The 26,383-nt window shown below is 40.4% G+C and overlaps 2 protein-coding genes and 2 non-coding genes across 6 annotated transcripts in view; 1 reads left to right on the top strand and 3 right to left on the bottom strand.

The window, feature by feature from the left end:
- Window positions 1-6,165: 6,165 nt before the first annotated feature.
- On the bottom strand, window positions 6,166-9,042 carry EEF1B2 (eukaryotic translation elongation factor 1 beta 2). Its single transcript, XM_059392643.1, has 6 exons — window positions 8,641-9,042; window positions 8,098-8,220; window positions 7,334-7,460; window positions 6,993-7,059; window positions 6,475-6,600; window positions 6,166-6,367 (listed from the first exon to the last, which is right to left on the bottom strand). Exons 1-6 carry the CDS (start codon window positions 8,718-8,720, stop codon window positions 6,213-6,215), a joined length of 678 nt encoding a protein of 225 aa, XP_059248626.1. The 5' UTR covers window positions 8,721-9,042; the 3' UTR covers window positions 6,166-6,212.
- LOC132014794 (small nucleolar RNA SNORA41) lies at window positions 6,710-6,843 on the bottom strand. Its single transcript, XR_009403431.1, has one exon. It is a non-coding gene; the product is annotated as a small nucleolar RNA SNORA41 (small nucleolar RNA).
- Window positions 7,141-7,219, bottom strand: LOC132014791 (small nucleolar RNA SNORD51). The gene has a single exon (XR_009403429.1). It is a non-coding gene; the product is annotated as a small nucleolar RNA SNORD51 (small nucleolar RNA).
- Window positions 9,043-9,261: 219 nt separating the features above from the next.
- The window catches only part of NDUFS1 (NADH:ubiquinone oxidoreductase core subunit S1), a 31,581-nt gene continuing 14,459 nt past the window's right edge, over window positions 9,262-26,383 (top strand). Inside the window, exons 1-13 of one of the 3 annotated variants that reach the window (XM_059393302.1) lie at window positions 9,262-9,391; window positions 12,587-12,654; window positions 13,376-13,467; window positions 15,472-15,579; window positions 16,241-16,317; window positions 16,960-17,041; window positions 17,132-17,262; window positions 17,720-17,905; window positions 19,805-19,939; window positions 20,791-20,905; window positions 21,676-21,821; window positions 22,922-23,050; window positions 23,979-24,108. In XM_059393302.1, coding sequence (XP_059249285.1) covers window positions 12,591-12,654; window positions 13,376-13,467; window positions 15,472-15,579; window positions 16,241-16,317; window positions 16,960-17,041; window positions 17,132-17,262; window positions 17,720-17,905; window positions 19,805-19,939; window positions 20,791-20,905; window positions 21,676-21,821; window positions 22,922-23,050; window positions 23,979-24,108 — 1,395 coding nt within the window. In that variant the 5' untranslated portion in view covers window positions 9,262-9,391; window positions 12,587-12,590. Of the gene's footprint in view, window positions 9,470-12,586; window positions 12,655-13,375; window positions 13,468-15,471; window positions 15,580-16,240; window positions 16,318-16,959; window positions 17,042-17,131; window positions 17,263-17,719; window positions 17,906-19,804; window positions 19,940-20,790; window positions 20,906-21,675; window positions 21,822-22,921; window positions 23,051-23,978; window positions 24,109-26,383 lie in introns of all 3 variants that reach the window. The other 2 variants (XM_059393304.1, XM_059393303.1) reach the window with 2 other exon arrangements.

Below are 26,383 nucleotides of genomic sequence, written 5' to 3'. Positions count from 1 at the left end.
TGTCTCTCTCTTAAATAAACAAAGATCTTTAAAAAAAAAAATAGCTGATAGTGGGGATGTCACAGAAATCTGTTAGTGGAAAGTTGCAGCCAGTACAAGTACTCCCCAGCAGGGACGGGAGTTAATGTTTTATTCTCAGTTTGAGGGAAGATCCCAAGAGTAGCATTGGGTCCAGGACTGGGGACTCCGAGGCTCCTCCCCCGACAGTTGGTTAGTGGGGCTTTCCAGGGGTCTCCTGAAGAAGAGCGGGATGAACGACTAAATAACAGGACCAAGAGGACCGAGGCTGGTAGAGCAGACAGCACTGGAGCAATTAGGGAAGGAGTGAGGGAACTCAGTGCCCAGTGGGCAGAAAAGTGAAGAACCCCAGGCTCCCAGGGACTGGGGAGCAGACTCGAGGAGACAAACCTGCCTCTTGAATGGAAAACAGCTCTTTGAAGGGGGCAAGTCCCAAGGCCTCCAGAGGCAGGAGATCTGGATTTGAACTAAGGCTCCCACACATCCTGGGTCTGTGTCCTTGGCTAAATTAATTCAGATTTCTAGACCCCGTCTGCAAAATGGGGATAACAATAGTGGTACGTGCTACACAGGGCTGTTGTGGAAATTAAAGGAGATGGCAGCAAAAGCATTTCGAGGGGTACTTGGCTCTAGAAACAACTTGACCAACCCTGGCTGGTATTAATCAGTGAAATTCTTGGCATCTTCCAACCTACTAATTGCTTACTAAATGTCAGCTCCTTTCCTCCTGTATCAACATAGGAAGAATAAGGGAGCTACACAGAAAAGCTTAAAACAAGATAGTTTATAAGTATGTATAAAAGACTATGTGCCTAGAGCTGTGAAGCAGAGTGAAAGCTTTCTCAGAAGATGTATTTGAAGTGCATCTTGAAGAATGGCCCCCATTTTCACAAGTGCAGGTGAGAAAAGAGGCTTTTTAGGTAGGTGACCCAGGAAGGGCAAACGTATGAAAGGAAAACAGGCTATGATCAGAAAAAATTGTTTAGAAATATAGTCCCAGGGGTGCCTGGGTGGCTCAGTGGGTTAAAGCCTCTGCCTTTGGCCCAGGTCATGATCTCAGGGTCCTGGGTTCGAGCCCCACATCAGGCTCTCTGCTCAGCAGGGAGCCTGCTTCCTCCTCTTTCTGCCTGCCTTTCTGCCTACTTGTGATCTCTGCCAAATAAATATATAAATAAATAAATCGTAAAAAAAAAAAAAAAAGAAAAGAAAAGAAAAAAGAAAAACAGTCCTATTTCCTTGGGACAGAATGAGGGTAGAAGATGCACAAGTTGGTGCCCAGCTTGAATAGTACTCCGTAGTTCCTCAATATTCTTACATATGGGCAGTTCTCTCGGGGGACGAATTTAAGAAGTCCATGAACATTTTCTTTTGATTTTTAATATACTGAAAGCTAGGCAGGCCAATGGCATTCCAAACAACAGATGTTCATTTGGGTCATTTCTTAAATGCATCTGTTACCATCGATACAGTGTGTGTAATGAGAAAATGTTTTTATCAGTTTTAATTCCATTTTAAATTTACCCATATGTGACTTTATCTTCTCACGTTCCCTAATTGAGGGCATGAAGCAAGGGTTACACTGATAAAATAGGATTAAATTGTCTAAAAGCGGGGATGAAGAACTTCTTTCATTCTATTGGCAACATCATTACCTGGCCAAGGGCCCGGGTTTCATTTCTCTCTCTCTAGGTGAATAATTGGGCAAATCATCTTTCAGAGTTCAGTTTCCTTACCCAAATGGGATAACAGTGTCAGCTTTGCTTATCTCATAGCTTATGTTGGTGTCCAAAAGCGAGGGATGCCTGGGTGGCTCAGTCAGCTAATCGGCTGCCTTCAGCTCAGTCATGATCCCAGAGTCCTAGGATCGAGTCCCACATCTGGATCCTTACTCAGCAGGGAGCCTGCTTCTCCCTCTGCCTCTGCCTGCCTGTGCTCACTCTCTGACAAACAAATAAATTTAAAAAAAATCTTTTTTAAAAAATGGACAATGTGTATGAGGCATGTATTTTTGTATTTTTTTACTTTTTTAGTCTAAGGACGATAACTGCCAAATTGGATTTGTTCGGGGGGCGGAGTGGGAGGGGCCACACAGAGATCCCAAAACATGAATGCAACTCCTATTGTATTTGTCTTTGCCCATAAGCTTATTTTTTTATAATAGGGAAAAACTCCAGCACTTTCTAACGTTGTTCTAGTCCGTCACTTTTTAATTATATTGTTTATAAAGTATTTCATTGAGTATATGTGCCATAATTTAGCCATTTCCGTTCATGCTCGGACTGTAACAATCCTTTTAGTCCCATGCTTCCATCCATAACACCTCCAGGTCAGAGCTATCGGCCTGTGTCATTTTCTGGCTCAGAAACCTACAAGGCTCCCCACCCCGCACACACACACACACACACACACACACACACACACTGCCCTTGAAGGAACCAGCCTGGATGTGCAACCTGGCCCCACCCCATCTAATCCCAAACAGACACAGCAAAATCCAGCCCAATTGATCTAGTCGCCTCGTAAATATCGCTTTGTCTATTCTTATTCCTGCCTTTTATCCCCTCTTGGAATACTTTTTTCTTTTCTTTCCTTTCTTTCTTTTCTTCTTTTTTTTCTTTTAACAAATTACCAGTCAAGGTCCACCCAGCTCAAGTCCCAACTTCTCCAAAAAATTTTTCTTCAATTCTAGCCTTCCCAAACCTTCTGAACTTTTGGATTACTTGCTTAATCACAAAAATGACTAATTTTTAACAATTTTATGTGTGTTCAAGCCACCTCCCTATTGTAATTTTCTTAACTCTTCTTTTGTATTTTTATAGCTTCTAATATGGTGATACTGAATGAATCATGTTTAATTCCCACACTGTTCTCACCCTTGTGTGAGGGATGCTAAATAATGAAAAATAAGTACAGTCTGAGTTACTGTAATCATTTATGGGCATACCAAAAAAAAAAAAAAGAAAGAAAGAAAAAGAAAAAGAAAAAACCTGGCCTCTTTTATCTTTTGTTAATACTCCAAAGTCAGAAGCAAACCAAAAAATCTCTCTTTCTTCATATCTACTCATGCCTTCTGAGCCCATTGGTTCAAAAACAGGTTATTTGGGATACAGGCTTACAAGCAAATGTGAGCATTGTTTATAACAGCAGAAAACTGAAAGCAATCTAAAGCTCCAATAGACTGGTTAAATAAGATATGAGACAATGGATTATGTAACTGTTAGAATACGAGAAAGCTTTATAAGTACTGCCATGGAATATTCAAGATATAATTTCCAAGACATCCTAGTCTATTTTTAAGGACAAAGTAAAAGGTGCAGAACAGTTTGAATTGTATGCTACAATTACTTCATGCATGTGCTCACACTAGGTCTGGAAATTGCTGAGAACCTGTTGATAATGGTTGCTTTTATGGAGCTAAACGGGAAGCCTGAGCAAGGGGGAAGAGGGGCGGGGAAGACACAGAGACTTCACTGTATAACCTCTCGTTTTGTACAATGTTACTGTTTTATCAATTTTTTAAATATAAAATGAAAATACACCACTAAATATATCTAGAGGAGGCTGTAGAATCAAGATTTTTAAAGTCATGTGCTTCATTTATCATTTTAAGATTTATAAGACAGCTGTGGTTTGAAATGACCATTCTAAATTTTTTAGCTCCTTTTACTTTGAACCACATTTTTAATCAACAGTTTTTATCATTTTTGTTAATACTTCCAGCTATCTGGTGCTCAATCCCTTTAACATGTCGATCATTGTGAGTAATTTGGGGCTGCTATTCACTAGTTGCTACATCTCGATCTTTCCATGGCAACATTTCCAGAACCCCGCTGCTCTGTTCTACAGAAAATGAAGTGCTGCCCTCTGCCGGCTTTCACGACGCTGACAACTGGAAAATTTCTTACGTTGGAAATACTGCTTAATTAAGATGATCATAGTTATAAGTACATACATACACCAATTAAATAAGTTTTATCTCAGATTTAAACAATTTCCCACATTTAAGGTACTCTCCCATATAAACAAAGTCTGATTGAGAGGAAAAAAATAGTACTGTCTGGTTTGGCTAGGAAAATTCTGACTTCAAACAAATCATTTGATCTCTTTGGTCTACAGATTAGAAACCACAAAATAAGACTTTTAGAAGTCAGTAATTCCTGGAGCGCCTGGATGGCTAAGCTGGTTAAGCATTTGACTCTTGATTTCAGCTCAGGCCTTGATCTCAGGGTCTTGAGTTCAAGATTTTTGTTGGGCTCCACACTTTGGTGTGGACCTACTCAAAAAACCAAAAAGCTGGCTTTGCCTACTTACCTGCAGCAAACCCATTATTGAAGTCTCTTCACCAATAGGTTCTGATATCCAAATCCAAGTAAAATGTCCCACTCAGTCCCCACCTCCACACCCTAGCCAGGTTTATGAACCATAGCCTGGGAACCAACTACCTTATAACCTTTCCATGACACAGTGCTACTCAAAAATCTCATTCCCCAAAACACAAACCAAGCTCTCTCCATCAGGGCACCTGGGTGGCTCAGTTGGTTAGCATCTACCTTCTGCTCAGGTCATCTCAGGGTTCTGGGACTGAACCCCAAGTGGGGCTCCCAGCTTAGTAGGAAGTCTACTTTCCCCTCTGCCCCTCCCCCTTACTTGTGATTTTTTTTTTCTTTTTCCCAGGTTTTATTTGCGAGAAGCCCACAGGCAGTGTGAGGGCCACCAAGAGATGCACACTCCCCATTGAGCAGCGAGCCTGATGCAGGGGCTCCATCCCAGGGCCTCCTCCCAAACCATTAAGTCCTGAGCTGAAGGCAGAGGCCCAACTGAGCCACCCAGAAGCCCCAATGGTTTTATCAAATTTGGGGAATCCTTTCTGTGACCTAACTTCCCTCCTCTGGGTTAGGTGTCCTTTAGTAAGATTGCACACCCCATTTCATAGATTGCTTTCAAGATGGATGTTTTTTTAAGAAAAAAAAATTTTTTTTAAGATTTTATTTGAGAGAGAGAGATCACAAGTAGACAGAGGCAGGCAGAGAAAGAGGGAAGCAGGCTCCACACTGAGCAGAGAGCCTGATGCAGGACTCGACCTGAGCTGAAGGCAGCGGCTTAACCCACTGAGCCACCCAGGCAACCCTAAGAAAAAATTTTTTTTAAAATATTTTGAGACAGCAGGAGAGGGAACACAAGCAGCGGTAATGGGAGATGGATGCAGGGCTAGATCCCAGGACCCCAGGATCCCAAAGGGGACCAAAGGCAGACGCTTAACCACTGAGCCACCCATAGGACCCTCTAGTGGGATTTTCATGTGATTTTTCATCCTGGAGTAACCCCCAACTTGGAAGACCATAGGTGACAACAAATTACTTCATTAGCCATTGGTCAATCTCAACACTCAACTCCCTTTTTGTCCAGTGTTTCATGAACTAGTCCAGTAAATAAAGGACATTCACTGTGTCCAGTTATCTTAAGCACTTTACATGTATTGACCCATTTCTCATCAAGGTACTCTGAACATTTCCATTGCAGAAAACCAGTCCAGGTATTACCTTGTTACTCCTTGCTAAAAGCCCAAGGTCTGAACCATTATAAATCTACAGGGCTAAAAATCTAGTTGAAAATTCTTAATCCAAAATTTCCGTAAGCGGAGCTTATCTGATTTCTTTTGAAAACAAAGCAAATATGGGGGGGGGGGGGGGGCTGAGTGGCTCAGCTGCTTAAGTGTCTGCCTTTGGCTCAGGTCATGATCCCAGGGTCCTGGGATGGAGCCCCACATCGGGCTCCCTGCTCAGCTGGAAGCCTGCTTCTTCCTCTCCCACTGCCCCCGGTTTGTGTTTCCTCTCTTGCTGTGTCTCTGCCAAGAAAAATCTTTAAAAAAAAAAGCAAATACGAAACTTGAAATGCTGTGGTACAAGTGGTACGTATCCTTGTGCATTGGGTACAGAAACTATACTGAGTCTATTTCCATGAATCTGTTTATAAAATCTACTCAACACCTACCTGTATTCATAGTTATTTGTGATAAATATTTTCCTCTTTGTTGGGATAAATATCTAACAATGTTGACACCCAAATTTATTTTTATGGATTGTACTGTCCACTGAATTTCTTCCCTCAAAATGGAAACCACCCTATGTAAGAGTCTAGAGCCAACAGTTGTCTTTTAAGCTTTTATTTAAGGGCAATGATCTATGATGTAGTTTTTAGATCTTATTAAAAGCAGCCACGTCCATGGACTGCACATAGTCCTCAAACGCAGTGATCCGCTCCTCCAGCATATCTGTTCCAACTTTATCATCTTCCACTACACACTGTATTTGAAGTTTTTTAATTCCATATCCCACTGGAACTAGTTTAGCTGAAAAGAACAAGAAAAGTCTTAGTTAGCACAGTCCTACTGATTGACAAACATTGTTAAGTGGCAACTTTCAGATGCCACTTTCAAAAAGCAAAAATTGAACTCACAAGAGCCCCAGACCAAGCCATCTGCCTGAATGCTTCGGACACACTCCTCTAGTTTTGCCATATCCGTCTCATCATCCCAGGGTTTCACATCTAGTAGTATGGAAGACTTGGCAACAAGTGCAGGTTCTAAGGAAAGGAACAGCCAGCATTATCCAGACACTGCTAACACCTGTAAAATCTTAATCTGTTTCCTAATGGATCATTTTCTCAGCCAAACAGAACTACAGAATACATCTTGTGTTTGTTACTCACATGCCCACTTTCTGTTGTGCTAAGAAAGAGGTGTTTTAATTGTATAACAGTTTCTGTCCCACAGAGGAATGCCACAACTGCTACCGGAAGAACAGCTGCAGACCAGTAGCTGTGGAAGTTTTAGGAAGAACCACCTATACAGGTTTTTAAATACGGACCTCGTCAACAAATGCAGAGGCAATTACTTTAGAAATCAAACTTCAAAAAAGATCACTCACATTATTCTGAAATAAAGTTAAAGCAGCACAAATTATAAAATGACCTACTTTTGGCTTTCTTTGACTCATACTGTGCAAGGCGTTCCTCTCTTAGCCTCTTTGCTTCCTCGCTTTCCTATAAAAAAAAAAATTAAGTACATTTCACAAAGTTGGTTGTGCCTCAGCTTATAGCTAGTGGAACCATCACAACAAAGACCAGCTTCATCAGAAAAAAGCAAATCCATCAGGGGCTCAGCCGAAAGATGGTGATTTGATTTTATTCATCATGTAACCAGTGAGAACTTAAAAAGTCAGGTAATAAAGTGGTGAAACCAGAATTCCAATCCAGGCAATTTCACCACAGAGCCTATGATTAAGCTCACTGATACACATATTAATTTGAGCCATACCTCCTCATCATCAGATCCAAAGAGATCAATGTCATCATCATCTTTACTATCTGTAGCTCCACTTCCTGTGGTGTCTTCCACATTGGCAGGGCCATACTTGCCCAAAGCTTTCTTCACTCCTGGAAGGCTTGAAAAAAAAAATTTAAGTTCAACCACCGCTAGGTCAGTATGCTCTTTTCTGAACAGCACATGAGAATGTGTTTCCATCACTCTTTACCAACAGATCCCTTTTGTACTAAGAATTTACCCTTAAATACTCCCAGGCAAATATTTTTCACGTTTAACTCCTCACCCAACAAGCATGAGGAGCACGTGAGACGTTACATTGGATACTCACTATGATTTACTCTTTCTGTATGAATATTTCTTTTTGAGATTTCATTAAGTATGCTCAGCTCCATTCTTAGTGAACGGGAGTCCACTTCCCCAAACTTCCACCCTTGCTGGCAGTTTCAGAAGAATGGCCAAGGACTGAGTGGAAGAGCCACCCTCTCACCCCAGAGGTGGGCCCCCCAGGTCAGGGTCCAGGCACACTGTCAGGGCACTGTGGGGAAAAGTTGAACTGCTGCTGTCCATGTGCTACCTGTTCTGTGAAAAAACGGGAGGTCTTCAGTCTCTCGGCCTTCTCAAGTCCCAAGGATAATTAAGCTCACAATATCCCAAACAAAACTAACGTAGCCTGGGTCCAATGCTGTCATGTGAAAACCCTGCGCTTAAGCGGAGAAAACGTTCTCTTCTCCAGATAAAGACAAAGGTGATTTTACCTGGCCTTTTCCTTCTCGTAAGACTTGATGTGATTATACCAACGGAGGGCATGATACAAGTCGGCAGGCGGGGGGCCGGAGACTGCTTCGAATACTGCCACGTCTGCTTGTGACGGCACATACCTGCCGAGGAGACCGAAATGGCACACGCCTTTAAGAGGACATCCACCACCACCAGCAAATAAATGACGAACGGCACCTCTGTCCAACTAGTTACTGCGAAATGGCCCATTTGGTACTGGGAAGCCTAAGCTGCTGTACTTATTTTTTTTTAAATAAGCTCAAGATCAGGGACCATGCATTTGGTGTTCCGCCCCACCCTGGGGATCCCCGCCACTTCGTGGACCTCAAAGTTTGCAGCATCTCACGAAGACCTACAGGCTTGCTTCCACACCCCGAGCGCTCGCGGGATAACCTGGGGGCATCACGTCCGGGGAAGGCAAGCACGTTTAACTCCTCGCCGCTCGCAGCCCGGCCGCCTTGCCCCGAGCGGCGGCAGAGGCCGCGCCACGTGGCCCGACCCCATCCCGGGCCCGTCCTCACCCCTCGATGTAGCTCTTGTCCGCGAGGTAGTCGTTGAGCACCTGGAGGCCGGCGGGGCTTTTCAGGTCTCCAAAACCCATGGCGTCGGCTGGTCCTAGGAACCGGGCGGCAACGAAAGAAAAGAGAAGAGGAGGGAGCCGCGGACCAGCGCTATGAGGAAGAAAAAAAAAGGGCCGCAAAAGGCCGGAAAAAGCCTTATATAGAGACGGAGGCGTTTCCCGCTGCCGCACCGGGTCGAAGGTTAAAGGTCAAAGTACGTTAAGAGCCTCATTCCTCCACGAAAAATTCGGGGGCTCTGAACTGAACGGCCCACCGATTGTCTGCGGGCCTCTTTGTGTTTGCAAATAAACTAATAAAAGGGATATTTCTTAAGTTAGTACCTCCGCGGCTCCGGAACACTACAGGAACCGCCCCTCGAAGCGCCGGAGATGACCGAAGACGCTCGGCCTCAGGCGCATAGCTACTTCCGGCGGAACTGCGGTTCCAAACTGTCTCCCCGCCCTCCGCCCCCGCTCGCTCTAGGCGGCTCGCCCTCCGCCCCGCCCCCTGTGCGGGCGACGGAAATTGCCGAACTCTTGCTGAACGGAAATTGTCGAATCCGGGGTTTCTAGTCCCTCCTGGCTTGCCGTTCTCCAGGCCCGGCGGGCGAGCTGAGCCGAGGCCGCCATATTGAGTAAGCAATCTGGCCTTTGAGGGGGCTGTTGCGGTACAGACAATTCTGTGGAGCGGCTTCGGCGGCTCCGAGGAGAAGGTGAGGCAGTGACTAGCGTGAGAAGACTGACATTCCTCTTGCCATAGGAGTTGATTTCTTGACGAGACTTTGGCCCAGGTGACTTATTCTACTCTTGTCCTTGACTAGACATCACGTCCCACCCCGCCTCTCCCGGAAGCCCCTAGGGCCGGCAGGTGAGGGCTGTTGGCCGTGGTCTCCGGTTTCTTGGAGCGGAAACCAAGTGGAGAACCTGGAGGCCCTGGGAGCGCTGGACCGGTGGCAGGCTTGTGGGTGACCTTCATTCTGCAGGGGAAATGCAGGACATTCCCCTTTGTGGAGCGGAGGCCGTTTTGTTCCCTGGGAGAGGACGTATGTCAAGTGACTTAGGCCTAAAGACTGAGCATTTCCCCCCCAAGTTAGGATGTCCTTGGTACAGTACACTGTTTGGCCCCTATTGCCTTAGCAACCATCCACACCTCTCTGTTGTTGTTTTGTTTTTTCCATTGAGTGCATTGGGCAGGATTTTTTATTCTTTTCCCTGGTGGGGAAACTGAAGAAATTGATGTTTAAGAAGTTTGCCCAAGGTCGCACTGCTAATGACCTAGCTACGTTGTTTAGCTGTTTTGGGATCTAATGGGGATCCATTAGATGGGATCCGTAGGTCGGACACGGCTCTGCTCCAGAACGATTTGAGGACATTGCAAATGTAGCTTGAACTGTTCCTGATGAATAAACACCCAAGTTGTTTCCTTGGAGAGTGTTCTTTTTTCCACCGAATTGCATGTGCATCGTTAAGCAGGGTGTTACAGGGCTGTCAGAGCACCTGCCCTTTTTAATTCCAGGGAAGTGGAAGTTTGAACTTCTATTATAAACGAGAAATGAGGCCACGAAGAAGAATGAAGTGGGTGATATGACTGGGGAGTAGTTAGGAAATTTTAAGATAGGCTGAGCAAGGAAAGCCTCCCTGAGGAATGTCTGTTAATCCCAAATTTCAAGGGCAAGAAGTCAGAAAGATCGGAAGGAAAAGCATTTCGGTCTGAGGCCACAGCCTGTGGGGAGAGGGGAGAAGCTGTGGGGACAGTGTGGAAGCTGGGAGACCTGTAGGTGGGCTATCGTAATAGTCCAGGATAGATGATGGTAGCATACAGTAGAGTGGTATACCTTGGAGGGAGAGAAGTGCATGGATGCAGGATGTACGGTGGGGAATGTGGAATAGTACGGTTCTCACACTAAAAAGTGTCCCTTCTGGTTTTAGAACTGTTTGGTCATTAACATTTTCCCATTTAAAGATGACTATTTCCATTCCTTTGTGATAGATAAATATGTGTAAAGTACGAATTGAAATTTTGTATAGCTGTCTTCTGTTGGAGCTATGGACTCTTCCCTTTGATGCTGGATTTTCAAGAGACAGCCTAGTTCTGGTTGATTTCCTAGCTAAAGTGGACAGTACTTTTAGATTGTATTGGAGACAAAATAATAGAAATTGTTTACATTGTTGTATGAAATATTGATTGTTGATTTTCAGTCTGTCATTGCACTGATTCAGCAAATTCAGATTTATCTTTATATCATCAATAGAATTTAGTAAGACAGATGCTACTCATTTTGGAACTTGGCGATAAGATTGTTTGGTGGTTATTTTTTTCAAGGGCTAGGTCTTCAGAAAAGGGAAATGACCAAATTACACCATTTTTCTTCAAGGAGCTTACAGTTCAGTAGGTACTAAAATTGACGACCAACTTGTAATTTAGTAGGTGGAATACTAAAGCTGTATACACAGTGTGTGCTGATGGTACAGGGGTAGTACAAAGGAAGAGGGTTTTTATTTTATTTTATTTTATTTTGGGGGGGGGAGAGGATTTTGAAACTGCTAGTACTGTCTGAACTGAATTTAGATTTAATTGACATGTATTGAACTACTACTACTAATGCATAGCCTAGGAAGTATTCTTTTCTTCCTTATCAATAGATAGAGAAGCAGAAACTCAATTTACCAAAAATCACTCACTTGTGGTTAATAGACTTCATGTCTGCAAATTTAGAATCACAAGTTCTGAATTAATGAAAGTTATGAATTAACTAAAGTCTGATTTAATGACATTTTCTGTTATACCTCTTCTGTAATAGGTAACTGAAACTTCATACTTAAATCTTAGGTGTATGGACTGTCTTCCACTTTCTGCCTTTGAAAGTCATTATGTTGAGACATTCTGATCCCATAATTTCCTTTTTTTAGACTTTCTAAGTGAAAAATTATAATTCAGATGCTTAGTCCATTTGATCGAGTGAATAGACAAAAAGCTCAGTGCTTAGATCTTATGACCAAGTGAATGGATAAAAACTCTAAAAGTTCAGATAGCTTTTCTCTTTGCTTGTGTATATCTTTAATTGGTGTTATTTATGTAATTCACTGCCATTTCTTTTAGTAATTTAGCAAATGTTTATTATAGGAGACTGTCCTGTGCATTGTAGGATGTTTAACAGAACCCTGGCCTCTACCGAGTAGAGGCCAGTAGCTTTCCCCCAGTTGTGACAGCAGTGTCCAAATGTTGACACGTGTTCCATGGGAAGCAAAACTGTCCCTGGTCGAAAACCACTGTTTTAGAGCTGACTATGTACCAGCCTTGGAAATAGGCCCTAAAGATGGAAAAATTTAAGCAGTTCATAATTCGGTGAGGGTAGAACAGACATATAATTGCAAATCCGCAAGATAAATGTACTAAGCACAGAAAATGGCACTCCAGATGCTTAAAAGGCTTGAACTTGTGAGCCAGCTCAGAATCTCAGGAGCATTTAGGAGATCACTGCATAGCACATAGAAAGTTAGAGTGAGTATTGGCAGGAAACGAAGGCAGGAAGGTAGACGTCATTTTACAGAGTATTAATGCTAAGTTCACTGTTGTTCTTTGAGTTTATTTTACTCCATAGTGTTTTATATTTGGTCATCTGTTGATAGTTAGAAACAACACAGAACTGCCCTTTACATAGATTTTTACACTAGCCACTCCTTCTTAGCTCTTTGGGATTGTACTTGGGCAATTGATTGTACTCAGTTATCTCCTGAGACTGGGTATTCTCATCTCTAGAATTTGAGGGGAAAAATCAGGGCTCATGAATGTTCAATGTAATAATGTTTGTGAAGTGTTTAAAACCTATGAACTATTACCAAAAAGTTTGTGATTAGGGTTTTATTTTTTCCTATGATAATATAACTCTTCTTTGTTTTATTCTTAGCAATATGTTAAGGATACCTCTAAGAAGGGCCTTAGTAGGCCTTTCTAATAAGTCTTCCAAAGGATGTGGTGAGTATTTTTTTTTTTTTTGCACTTGTGGGTACTAGCCTTTTATCTCTGTAAATTCATTGGTTTATGGAATGTTTCTTGAAAGACCCTAAACTGTAATTTAAGAAAAATAGAAATAAATGATCCTAGTCGAATAAAATGATTTTAAGATTTATTTATATATTTTAGAGAGAAAGAGCACACAAGCAGGGTGAGGGGCAAAGGGAAAGAATTTGAAGTAGACTCCCCACTGAGCAGGAAGCCTGACACAGGGGTCGATCTCACAATCCTGAGATCATGACCTGAGCTAAAATCCAAGAGTAGGCCACTTAACTGACTAAGCCACCCAGGCACCCCTAGAGTAATTTTTAAAATACAACTAAATAGTTTATAGAAGGTGTCATGAAATAGAAAGTAGTAGGAACTGCCTATCAGTGCCAGAATGGAAAAATCAGTTATGCTGCTTTTGAAAAATGGTATTTCCATGAACATATTTTTAGTGGTATTAAGTTTCAAGTTAAACTACCACTAAAAGTGGATAGCCATATTCTAGCTGGTATTCAGGATTGGAAAAGCTTTTGTCTAATTCTTTATTTCATAGGTTTGCATCTAGAGAAGTAGAAGGGAATAGTATAAAATGAGGAAAATATTTAGGCTTGTAGGTTAGAGTTAATCCACTATCCTTTGCTATAATAAATTTAACTGTTAATTTATTTCTCATCTCAATATTTTTCATGGTCAGTTCGAACAACTGCCACAGCAGCAAGCAACTTAATTGAAGTATTTGTTGATGGTCAGTCTGTTATGGTGGAACCAGGAACTACCGTCCTCCAAGTAGGTATATGTTCTAATTCTTTATTTTTGCATATGTTCTGGTTTTTAAGGACTGTCAATTTGCTCCCTTTATACCATTTATCTACTTCTAAAAATTTTAAGATTCCTTGATAAATGCTCATAAAAGAACTATAGATAGTAAAATTATATGAAAATAAATTGGATTTAAAATCTTGGCATTTCAAAGTGAGCTATCATTTATCTGTTTCTGACTTTCTTAGTATAGTAAATTGTTTGACTTCTGTTTTCCAAGTAAATACCTACTAGAAATTTGAAGTTACCAAATATAAATTATAAATTAATATGGGTAAGTTTGGGAAAAAGGTAATCTTTGTTGTGAACCTGCTTGATGCTTTTCACTTCATGTAACTTATCAATTTTTAGTAATATTTCCAAGAATGTGTCCTATAAAGCAGGTAAATGAAAGGTAGTCTGTTCTTGAATTTATGCCTGGAATATGTAATTTTTCCAGATTCCTTCAGAACTAACAGAGTTGGTCATGGAGAAGTGATGCTTCATTCCATCTGCGAGTTATCGAAAGCTGAAATGCTCTTTATTCATGTTAGCAGTCATTTCTAGTCTATCTGCCAAGCACAGACATGCGGTGGAGAGTATTTTTGCCAGGTACAGGAGGTGATAGAAAGAGATGTTAGGGGTATCTCAGATGATCCCTGAGGAGATTTTAAAGGCTAAGTAAGTGTTTATATTTGGACAAAAGCTTCAAATGGTTGGTATTGTTGGGACAGAAGGTATATGTAGAAGATAACAGGATCTCATATTACTCTGATAGAGAGGTCCAGTCATGAAAGAAGATATGTGTCATGCTGCAGAGCTTAGAGTTTGACCTGTCAGCGGTTTGCATGGCAGTTAAGCAGTGTGACAGTGACTATAGAGGATGCTGGTTTGGAGAATAACAGGACTAGTGTGAGAGACAAAGGAAGAAGTATGTTGCATTAGTAGAGCAGAAAATGAAAGGCCTAAAATAGATAGTAGCAATGGGAATGAAAGTAAGAGGATAGATTCAGGGAGAGTAAGATACAGGCCTTTGGGAACAGTGAAGAGCAGGGAAATTTTTGTAGTTTCTGGCTTTGTTAGCTTATTTGGGGATGTATCATAGGAGACAGAAATAGGTTGAATTTTAGCTATCTATAGAGCATACACATGTGCATGCCTATTTAAGTCTAAAGCTTAGAGGAGTGGTGGACTCCAGGGCTACACGTGAGGGTTTAGATAGAATCATCATCTGGAATGTGGGCTCATATAAAGGTTGGGACCAGATCTTGCTTGTTACTTCCTATACCCTCTGTATCTAGCACACAGGAAGACTCAGTGCATTTTTGCTAAGTAGTTGAAACATTGGCATTTGAGGAAACTGCTTTAAGGTAAGGGCTGAAGATGGAAGAACTAACTCCAGGGGAAATTTGAATAGGTTTGTAGGCCTTAAGAGGAAAGAGTGATAACTAGGAGAGCTGGGCTAATCCCCCTTAGTAGGTAAATGGGAACTGAGGAGAGTGTCAATGACAGTGGGAGTATGAGTCCTAGGGAGGGAATATGGAGCCAATATAGAAGCAGATCATAGCCAACTAGACAGTGTGAGTTGAAGTCTAATCCAAAGGGGGAGACCCAAGCAAAGAAGAAATCCCAGTATGAAACCACTGGGACAGAGTTTGAAGGAGTGTCTTTGTAGTCAGCAGTTCAGAATGGAAAGGGGGAGTCAAACCTTCAGCACAGTCTGAGACGTTGGTTCATTTCGTTTCTTCCACATAAGGTATAGGTATGCTGAGGATTCTTAAGCAGCTCAAGAGTAGATAGGGGTAGTAATCAAGAACAAAGAAGGAGGGAAATCTGTTCAGGATTGGAGTAAGAATGAAGGAAGGTATAGATATTTATAGATAGGTGTAATAAGGTAGGTGGGGATGACTTTTTTCTTCTTCTGTGTTTTAGGCAAGAAAGGGATGAGGTTAGGTTGTCCTAATACAAAAAAATGTTTACTTTGTCTTCTAGGCTTGTGAGAAGGTTGGCATGCAGATCCCTCGGTTCTGTTATCATGAAAGATTGTCTGTTGCTGGAAACTGCAGGATGTGCCTGGTTGAAATTGAGAAAGCTCCTAAGGTACTTGATACCTAAAATTCCACACCATGCTGTAGAAGGTAGAAAACTTTAAATCTTGCAGCAAACTTTATTTAGAATCATTACTGTAGTGTTTAATTGTTTCTAGAAATTTATTTTTTTGTGTGCAGTTAAGTCTGTTCATTTCAAAACTGGAAAAGCATTGATGAAAGTGCTTTATAAATGCAAGCACTATATAAATGTAATAGATTTGGAAATTAAAGGTGACTTCTTACACCTAACAGTATTTCCACGTGATAAGACACACAGCTAGGATGCGGAATTGCCAAGCATCATGTTGAAAGCTCTTCTGCTGTTCCATTTTCACTAGAGGAGGATTGTAATGAAGAGGTTCACTTTCAGTTTAATTCATTTTTCCTCATATAGTTTTAATTCAGTAGTACATGCTAATCAAGACAGTTATTTGATGTTCTGTTTCAGAGTCTAAAGTTGCTTTAACTATGAGAATAGAATTTAGAAGTATGATATCTTATTTTTTTCTAAGAGAAAGAGTCAGGTTATCATATTGTGAATATGAAAACTGGAAAATTATGTCTTAAAAAATACTGTACTTTGTTTCTCTTTAGATGGATGACTTGATCTTTTCATATGTTGGGTTGCTTATAAATACGAGAACTGAAAGATTTTTCCATTGAAATTGCAGGTTGTAGCTGCTTGTGCCATGCCAGTAATGAAAGGTTGGAATATCCTGACAAACTCAGAGAAATCAAAGAAAGCCAGGTACTTTAGTGCTACTTAGCATAGTAACTTTTCTTAGAGCAGAAAATTGCTCATTTCAGTATTTAGACCACTCCTAGATGAGGAACTCAGTAGCAAGCTCTGAAAAAGTTGGCATGTTCAGCTCAGGGGAGCAGTGGAAGTAAGTACACATTGAGGAGGTGAAGTCAGGTGTTTATGGTTTTGAGCCTAGAATGGAATTAGCACTAAAAGCTCTTTTTCAGTAACTTGTGATGAATAGTGAATCTGGGGCTTACTGAACTGAGATTATTTCAGTAACATATTACTATACTGTACAGGCACTGTTACTTGTTTTTTGCTGTGCATTTATTTGTGTGTTTGTTTTTGTTTTGAATGTGAATGTTTTCTGAAGATCATTTAGCAATTTTTGGTAATTTTGTATTGTTAAAAGTTACAATTTTCTAGATTCTATAATGATATTTTATTCATAGATTTCTATAAACATTTTTTTAGATCATGTGTCTAATACTAGAATGATGGTTGCATTGGCATTTCTGATAATAAGTGTAAAATTAATGCTCTGTGAAAGGATACATCTCTGGAGGTTATCTAGATAGCCTATTTCCAAACCATTTTGAGTGCCAAAAATTTATATCGTTTTATATATTAAAATTATCCATACAGAGAAGGTGTGATGGAGTTCTTGCTAGCAAATCACCCACTGGACTGTCCTATTTGTGACCAGGGAGGTGAATGTGATCTGCAGGTATGTAGTCTAACTTCATAAATCGTTTTTGGCTGCTTCAAGTTTTAATTTTACTAGCAGCATTAAACTAATTTTCCTAATCTACTTAAGGACCAGTCCATGATGTTCGGAAGTGATAGGAGCCGATTTTTAGAAGGGAAACGGGCTGTGGAGGACAAGAACATTGGGCCATTAGTAAAGACCATCATGACTAGATGTATACAGTGTACTCGCTGCATCAGGTAATTTTTTCCTCCTCTCTTCTGGAATATCATTCACATACTTACCTAATACTCACAAATTTGGTGGAATAACAACACTGGAAGAAAGGGCAACTTTTTTTGGTTATAGGAAAGGGATGTTTTTATCGTTGTCTGCACAAACCAATAAAATGAAATTTTTCACTTTTAGTGAATATCAGCTTCTGCTGAATTTACAAATCAAAATCTATAAGCATTAACTCTGTGATAACTTATTGAGCTACACATGATTTGTGTCATTTTCTGTATGTGTGTTACATTGCAATTAACTTACAAGCGAACATTTATTGAACTCTTTATTCAAGGACTATGTTCACCATTGAAAATATATTCATGTCTTTTTAGTGTTTTGAAAATAATTATTTCTTTGGGAGCATAGTTAGGAAAGGAGATAATTTTGCTGGATTTGACCATTTGACAGTACATTTTTATCTTGCAGGTTTGCAAGTGAAATTGCAGGAGTAGATGATTTGGGAACAACAGGCAGAGGAAATGATATGCAAGTTGGCACATATGTTGAAAAGATGTTCATGTCTGAGCTCTCTGGAAATATCATTGATATCTGCCCTGTAGGTGCCCTGACCTCTAAGCCCTATGCTTTTACTGCCCGCCCTTGGGAAACAAGGTATACATTGTTGTGTTTTTTGACAGTTTGTTTTCTGTCCTTTAGTTGACTGCTGTTGAAAAAAATTGAAGATTCGTGTTCTTGGTGTATTCTAATTGTTTTGGTCTGCTAAGTTTTTAGGTATTTGCTTTAAGTTAAATCCTCTTACTGGAAAGTAAGATAGATTAAAGGATAGGATGAACCTGTGCAAATTAATTACAATTTTCTTGGAAATTAATTCCAAAGTACTTAACCATATAATTATTTTAGTCACTTGTATTTCCAAAGAGTAAAATTGTCTTGATTTTTTAAGATTTATAATCTCCTCTCATTGTATATTAAGTTTTCAACCATGTGGATATATCATACTTTATTTTGTTAGTTCCTATTATCAGGCATTTAGTTTGTTTCTGTATAGTTGTAAACCTGTGATATAAATTGTTATTGGGATGCCTGAGGTAGCTCAGTCACTTAAGTATCTAACTCTTGGTTTTGGCTCAGGTCATGATCTGAGTCATGAAATCAAGCCCCACATATAGCTCTGTGCTCAGCACAAGAGTCCACTTCAGATTCTCTCCCTCTCCCCCCAGCTTATACACTTTCTTTCTCTCTCTCTCTCTCTCTCTGTCTCTCAAGTGAATTAATAATAAAATATTTTTAAAAAATTGTTACAAATGAATTTTTTTCTTGTATATCTGAATCTTCTTACTAAACCGGGAAATGGAGTAGGTAGTTGCAATAAGTTTGAGGGTTTTTATTTTTTTATTATTATTATTTTTTAAGATTTTATTTATTTATTTGACACAGAGAGAGAGATAACAAGTAGGCAGAGAGGCAGGCAGAGAAAGAGGAGGAATCGGGCTCCCTGCTGAGCAGAGAGCCCGATGTGGGGCTCCATCCCAGGACCCTGGGACCATGACCTGAGCTGAGGCTCAGAGGCTTTAACCCACTGAGCCACCCAGGCACCCCAGGTGTATTTTTAAGGTTCTAGAAACATATCATTAAATTGCCCTCCCATTTTTAAACTTCCACCAGAATATATGGGAGTTTTTTACAGTTCTAGGTTTTAAACCATATATATATGTATAAAAAGGATTTGGGTGATAAGGCACAGTGCATAGCTGAGATGACGTAAGTAGAGATTTTTCTGTTTTTCTTCTGAGACTCCCATAATGCAGGCAGAGAAGCTTCCATCTCCACAGCTTACCTCAGCCTTGCAGAACCTGTTCAAGGTGGTGGGGAAGGGGATGAGAACAGGCCCCAATTCACATCACCACTGATTTCCAGCCTTTTTACTTGAAGTTCAGTAGTTTTTCCCTGCATAAAAGCTTCTTGTGATGGTGTGTCCCTTTTTGTTAGATTTCCAAAGTGGTTATCTTTGCTAATTTTGTCCAACTTTATTTTTGCTTTTTTGAGGGGAGGATTTGTCAGTCTTTTTTAATCAGCCATAACCAGAAATCTTACCTTCTTGCTATTTATTTTGATAATCATATTTCCCAGATTTGGCCACTTAGAACCCTTACCATTGGCTTTTATATTAGTTAACAGTCTCTAAAGCTTTATTTATGTTTTAAGATTTTATTTATGGAGAGAGCTTGCAATCTCATGCATGTGCAGTTGCGGGGAGGAGCATAGGGAGGGCAGACTTTGCACGCCACACAGGGCTTGATCTCGCTACCTTGAGGTCATGACCTGAGTCGAAATCAACAGTCAGACGCCTAGGTGTCCCTAAAGCTTTATTTTTACAGTAGGAATTTGTGTGAAGTAGACAGATATGAGGATATTTTTATTTTATTGCAATTTCTCTGGGTGCCATTATTTTTAGAAATTCAGAAAGGCAAGTCATTGTAAAATTTTTTGTTTTGGATATATCAGATAGCAGAAAATCAGCATAGTAAATACATCTGCTTATTTTCTCAGAAAGACGGAATCCATTGATGTCATGGATGCAGTTGGAAGTAATATTGTGGTAAGCACAAGGACAGGAGAGGTGATGAGGATTTTGCCAAGGATGCACGAGGACATCAATGAAGAGTGGATCTCTGATAAAACCAGGTATATGCGGCATTGTTTTCCTTAACATTTGCACTTGAGTTGAAGTATATTTTATGGTAATTTTAATTTTAAAATAGTTTTTATACTTGCAAATTAGTTAATAAATATAGACTATTGAAAAATCTAGACTGTTAATATGGAGAATTGGAGAAAATTAACAGTAGTCTAGGTATATCGCTGGCTTTCATATTAACTGACAAATACCCATCCTGCAATTTTGAAGTGGATTAAGGTACTTAATCTATTCTAATTTGTTCATTAGAGAAAAGCTCATGTAAGTTAGAGCTTGTACATCATAATTTTGATAAAATATCTAAAAGTATTCAGGTTTTTTTTTTTTTTTTTAAAGATTTTATTTATTTATTTGATAGAGAGAGATCACAAGTAGATGAAGAGGCAGGCAGAGAGAGAGAGAGAGAGGGAAGCAGGCTCCCTGCTGAACAGAGAGCCCGATGCGGGACTCGATCCCAGGACCCTGAGATCATGACCTGAGCCGAAGGCAGCGGCTTAACCCACTGAGCCACCCAGGCGCCCAAGTATTCAGGTTTTATAAATAAAAATGACTTTGCTTCTTCAGCTATCAGATTTTTTTGTGTTGTAATTTCAGTTAGCTGAAAACAGCTTACAAGAACTCAAACTCTTTAGATGATGTTTTAGTTTTGGATGATGTTCATAAAATATTTATTCATCTTCCAAAAACCGGGATAATTATTTGTATCCAAGTGTTCATCAGTCTCTTTGACACTATAACTGGTACAGTGTTTAAATAGCATTTTTTTTAGATTTTTAAACTTGAAAACTAGTTGCCTCTTCAGCAGGATTCCACAAATGGTGTAATTTCTGTTATTTAGATTTGCCTATGATGGGCTAAAACGTCAAAGACTTACGGAGCCGATGGTCAGAAATGAAAAGGGGCTTTTAACCTATACCTCCTGGGAGGATGCACTCTCTCGTGTAGCTGGAATGGTAAAAAATTGAAGTTTAGAATAAATAGTATTTGTGATTTTCAAGGAACATCTTTGTAGCAAAGTGGGGAATGTGTGTCTCTTCATTTTTTCTTGTCATGATTGCCTTTCATTTAACAAACATATATTAAGAACTGTATGCTAGATAGTCACGCTGGAGGTAGGGATGTCGAGACCGCTAACTCATGGTCCCTACTTCCCACAGTCTTGTAGTAGGGAAAGACCTGTAGTCAGTCAGGTGTCATGTGCTCAGGTAGTTGTGCAGGAAATGGTATACGAGAGAGCACATGGGAGGGGTGCCCAACCAGGCTAGCATATCAGGGATGCCTTCCTATATAATATATAAGGTCATTTAGGCAAAGTCTAAGAATGAATGCAGACTTGCCAGAGCAAAGATGGGGGAGTGGCTTTCTAGTCAGAGAAATGTACACAAAGGGCTTGAGGGAGTAGTAGATACTTTGGAAGAAGTCAAATTTAGCTGTAATTCAGTCTTCATCCTCCAAACCTCATCATGAGCCCCCTTTGTTTCTAGTTTAAAACAAATACCTTCCCTCCACGCTGGCGGTATTATTATACCCGCCAAGCCTGGTATTATTATTGGGCCTCACAGACACCTTTGTTTGTCACTTCTAGATTAATAGTTAGTGTAAGCCTTTCTAGTCTAAAGTTTGTTGCTTTTTTAATACTTTAAAATGACTGTTGTTTTGTTTTCTGAATAGTGGTCTTTGCTGAATAGATGTTTTTGGTGATACCCTTTTTATGCATTTCCAGTTGCAGAGTTTTCAAGGCAATGATGTGGCAGCAATTGCAGGTGGCTTGGTGGATGCTGAAGCCCTGGTAGCTCTCAAAGATTTGCTTAATAGGGTGGACTCTGACACCCTGTGCACGGAAGAGGTCTTCCCCACTGCAGGAGCTGGGTGAGAACTACGAAGCCAGCATCGAGGCCTGCTTTGTTGTGGTTATAAAGTTGTGTATAAACCATTAAATCTGGTGCTCCTGGCCGGCTCAATTGGTAGAGTGGGTGACTCTTAATCTCGGGGTCATAAATTCGATCCCACATTGGTGATAGAGTTTACTTAAATAAATAAGTAAATAGGGGGCGCCTGGGTGGCTCAGTGGGTTAAAGCCTCTGCCTTCCGGCTCAGGTCATGATCCCAGGGCCCTGGGATCGAGCCCCACATCGGGCTGTCCGCTCAGCAGGGAGCCTGCTTCCTCCTCCCTCTCTCTCTGCCTGCCTCTTTGCCTACATGTGATCTCTGTCAAATAAATAAAATCTTTTTTTTTTTTAATTTTTAAAAATTTAAATTAATAAGTACGTCTGTGGCATCAGTAAGTGATGACTGACAGCTTGGATTTTCCATCATACCCATCAGTTTCTTTTTTTTTTTTTTCTTAAAGATTTTATTTATTTATTTGACAGAGAGAAATCACAAGTAGCCGGAGAGGCAGGCAGAGAGAGAGAGAAGGAAGCAGGCTCCCCGCTGAGCAGAGAGCCCGATGCGGGACTCGATCCCAGGACCCCGAGATCATGACCTGAGCCGAAGGCAGCGGCTTAACCCACTGAGCCACCCAGGCGCCCCTACCCATCAGTTTCTTTTCACACAGAGACCAAAGTCAACCCAGGAACTATTGGAGAATCCCAGTTATCAATAAGTATCTGAATGGTGCCTGGGTCGCTCAGTTGGTTAAGCATCCAGCTCTTGATTTCGGCTCAGGTCATGATCTCAGGGTCCTGGGATGGAGCCATGAGTAGGCTTCCCCACTTAGCAGGGAATGTACTTGTCTCACTCTCCCTTGCCTCTCCCCCTGCTCACATGCACATGGTTTCTCTCTCCCTCTCTCACATAAATAAATCTTACAAAAAAATATATCTGAAACTTAGATGTAATTTGGAAATACTTCATAGGAATTGTTTTGTCTGGGAATACCATGGGCTTGATGACATGAAAATATTGCCTGGATTTTCATTATGTATTAGTTTTGAAGTAAACCTGCATTTTTAATTTTGTATTTCTAGCACAGATTTGCGTTCCAACTATCTTCTTAATACTACAATTGCTGGTGTGGAAGAGGCAGATCTTGTCCTTCTGGTTGGTACAAATCCACGTTTTGAGGCACCACTGTTTAATGCTAGAATTCGAAAGAGGTTAGTAGTAATATTCAGGGTTTTAAAAATTTTATATAATAATTTAAGTCTAAAAAATAGCTAATTCCTAATAGTGTTAGTGGGAATGAGACTCCAAAAGATAATTGGAGTGCAGTGTCTAGCAGGTCCATTCCCTCCCTCCCCCGCTGCTGATCTTAATACTTCGTCCTCTTATTTTGAAGTAACTCAAGATGCACCAGTTTTTCCATAATTTTGTCTATAACTTTTTTTCCTGCTCAGGATTCAGTCTCAAGTCATATACTGCAGTTAGTGTCATTTCTCCTCAGTTTTCTTTTTTAACATTTCTTTGAAGAGTAGGGGCAGATGTAGAATAGCTACATCTTTTCATATCTTAGACACATATGAACAGGCTGGTATAATTTATTATCTATACTATGACACTGTTGAGAGTGAGAGGGGGAATTGTTAATGCCACAGGAGGCAGATGAAAACCTGCACTGTCTCAAATAGAATATATAGTCACCATGTTTGTATCTAGTTTTAGAAGAGCTGGATCCTTACTTCCCTGGAAAAGAGAATAAATTTGAATGATGTAGTTTATTTTCATTAACTATATTTAAATCACCTTAATGGATAATTAGGAGATAATTGACTCTGCTATGTAAATATGGTAAGATAAAAATTACGCATCATTTATTCTAAAATTAAAGTTTTTGCAGCTTGCTTAGGGTTGGCATTCTTACACAGCAAATTAATTCACTGACTTACCTTGGTGTGCATTTTTACAACAGTGTTATTTTGAAAGGTACACAATAAATTATGTATGTGAAGGCCAAATGTTCTGTGACTGCTTTGTGCTTTAATATTTGTAACATAAATAGATGTAGCCTCTAGGCTACATTGTTAAGACTGGTGGCTATGCTAATTTAGTAATTTAACTCTAAAATCTTTGTTGTTTTTATTTCAGCTGGCTTCACAATGACTTAAAAGTGGCCCTTATTGGCAGCGCAGTGGATCTCACTTATAGATATGACCATCTGGGAGATTCTCCCAAAGTTCTTCAAGACATTGCTTTCGGTAGCCATCCATTCAGCCAGGTGCTCTCAAGTGATATGTATCCACTTTTGTTGATTTTTAAGTATTATTATTTTTTTAATTTTTTTTTAAATTTCATTTATTTATTTGACAGAGAAAGATTACAAGTAGGCAGAGAGAGAGGAGGAGGAGGAAGCAGGCTCCCTGCCAAGCAGAGAGCCTGATGTAGGACTTGATCCCAGAACCCTGAGATCATGACCTGAGCTGAAGGCAGAGGCTTAACCCACTGAGCCACCCAGGCACCCCTAAGTATTACTTAATTTTTAAGAGTTACTGTTTTTGTCATAATAATATATGATTACTGTTAAAAATTACACCACTTTAGAGAAGAAAAATGGGGGGCCGGCGCCTGGGTGACTCAGTTGGTTGACCATCTGCCTTCAGCTCAGGTCATGATTTCAGGGTCCGGGGATCGAGTCCTGTGTCGGGCTCCCTGCTCATCGGGGACTCTGCTTCTCCCTGGGCTCATCCTCCCACTCATTCTCTTAATCTCGCTCTCTCTCAAATACATAAATAAAAGAAAAATGGAAAAAAGTAGAACATTACCCCAGGTTCCACCAACCCAAACAAGAATTTATTTTTTACTTTATTAAAGATTTTATTTATTTGACGGAGTATGCGCACAAGCAGGGGGAGGGGCATATAGACAGAGGGAGAAGCAGACTCCCTGCAGAGCACGGACCTCAATGCAGGGGCTTAATCCCAGGTCCTGGGATCATGACCTGAGCGGAAGGCAGAGGCTTAACCAACTGAACCACCCAGGTGCCCCCAAACAAATATTGATGAAACACCATAATCATTTCTCTCTTCATATATAGAGCAAGATGGATGAATAGATAGGCAGACAAAAATGAGATCTTATTATATGTGCTATTTTTATGTACCAGAATTTAATTTTACTTGAAATTATCGGAAAAGAAATTGATATAAGGGGTGCCTGGGTGGCTCAATCCCTTAAGTGTCCGACTCTTAATCTTAGCTCAGGTCATGATTTCAGGGTCGTGAGTTCAAGACCCTCCAAGCTGAAGTGAAACTGAAGGAATCTGAAGTTAAAGGAAATCTTTCTTACTACAAGAGTTATTCTTGGGGCGCCTGGGTGGCTCAGTGGGTTAAGCCGCTGCCTTTGGCTCAGGTCATGATCTCAGCGTCCTGGGATCGAGCCCCGCATCGGGCTCTCTGCTCCACAGGGAGCCTGCTTCCCTTTCTCTCTCTCTCTGCCTGCCTCTCTGCCTACTTGTCATCTCTGTCTGTCAAATAAATAAATAAAATCTTTAAAAAAAAAAAAAAAAAGAGTTATTCTTCAAATTTCACCAGTCCTTTTAATGACAGTTTCATTACCGAGTACTTTATTTACATTTACTTCGTTGCTGTCTGGTATTTATAGGTTTTTATTTTACTTTTCCAAAGGAGCTTATAAGTACACTGTTCCTTAATTTCTTTCTTGCTTGAAAATGTCCGTTTTATTCCTGAAGAGAGCCTTGGCAGATACAAAGTTATAGAGTCACACTTTTTTCCTCTCTGAACTTTATAGACACTGCTTTTTTGTTACTGTGGAGAAGCCTAATGTCAGTCATATTTTCTCCCAACCCTGGCCTGATTTTTTTTTTTTTTACTATCTAGATACTTTTTTGAACCTTTTTACTAGCTTCTTTATCTTTGAAATTTAATAACTTCAGAATATGTCTTAATGGTGGTGGGTTCTGTCACTTTTTTTATGGGACATGGTACACCTTTCACTGTGAAAATTCAAGATTCTTTTTATTTTAGTACTTTGTGCCTATGTGGTGGAATGCTGATTATTTCAAAAATGTAAGAGGTTTCTATTCTTCACATAACAGTTTTGGAGGGTAGGTGGTTTGATAAATGTCCAAGGATGTCATCTAGGAAGGATATTCCTTACTGCTTTACTCCTTCAGTGTCTTTGCTCCCGTGTGTTTGAGTGAGCTCCTCCTTATGGTTCCAAGGTGGTGTGGCCTTAGGTGTAATCATGTGGTACAAAATAGCTAAGCTCAGTTCCTTTGTCTTGAAGAGGAAAAACATTTTCATTGCAGTGATTAAAAATAGAAAAAAAGGGGCGCCTGGGTGGCTCAGTGGGTTAAGCCGCTGCCTTCGGCTCAGGTCGTGATCTCAGAGTCCTGGGATCGAGTCCCGCATCGGGCTCTCTGCTCAGCAGGGAGCCTGCTTCCTCCTCTCTCTCTCTACCTGCCTCTCTGCCTGCTTGTAATCTCTCTCTGTCAAATAAATAAATAAAATCTTTAAAAAAAAAAAAAAAATAAA

The sequence above is a fragment of the Mustela nigripes genome, chromosome 3, assembly GCF_022355385.1.
Source record: "Mustela nigripes isolate SB6536 chromosome 3, MUSNIG.SB6536, whole genome shotgun sequence".
Classification (NCBI taxonomy): Eukaryota; Metazoa; Chordata; class Mammalia; order Carnivora; family Mustelidae; genus Mustela; species Mustela nigripes.
The sequence above is the reverse complement of the archived record's forward strand: the minus strand, read 5'-3'. Positions and strand labels throughout refer to the sequence as shown.

Coding starts and splice junctions, on each gene's coding strand:
- EEF1B2 (XM_059392643.1), bottom strand. CDS start 8,720: ATGGGTTTTGGAGACCTGAAAAGCCCCGCCGGCCTCCAGGTGCTCAAC. Junction 8,221..8,640: donor GACAAGAGCTACATCGAGGG/GTGAGGACGGGC, acceptor TCTCCTCGGCAG/GTATGTGCCGTCACAAGCAG. Junction 7,461..8,097: donor TACGAGAAGGAAAAGGCCAG/GTAAAATCACCT, acceptor TTTTTTTTCAAG/CCTTCCAGGAGTGAAGAAAG.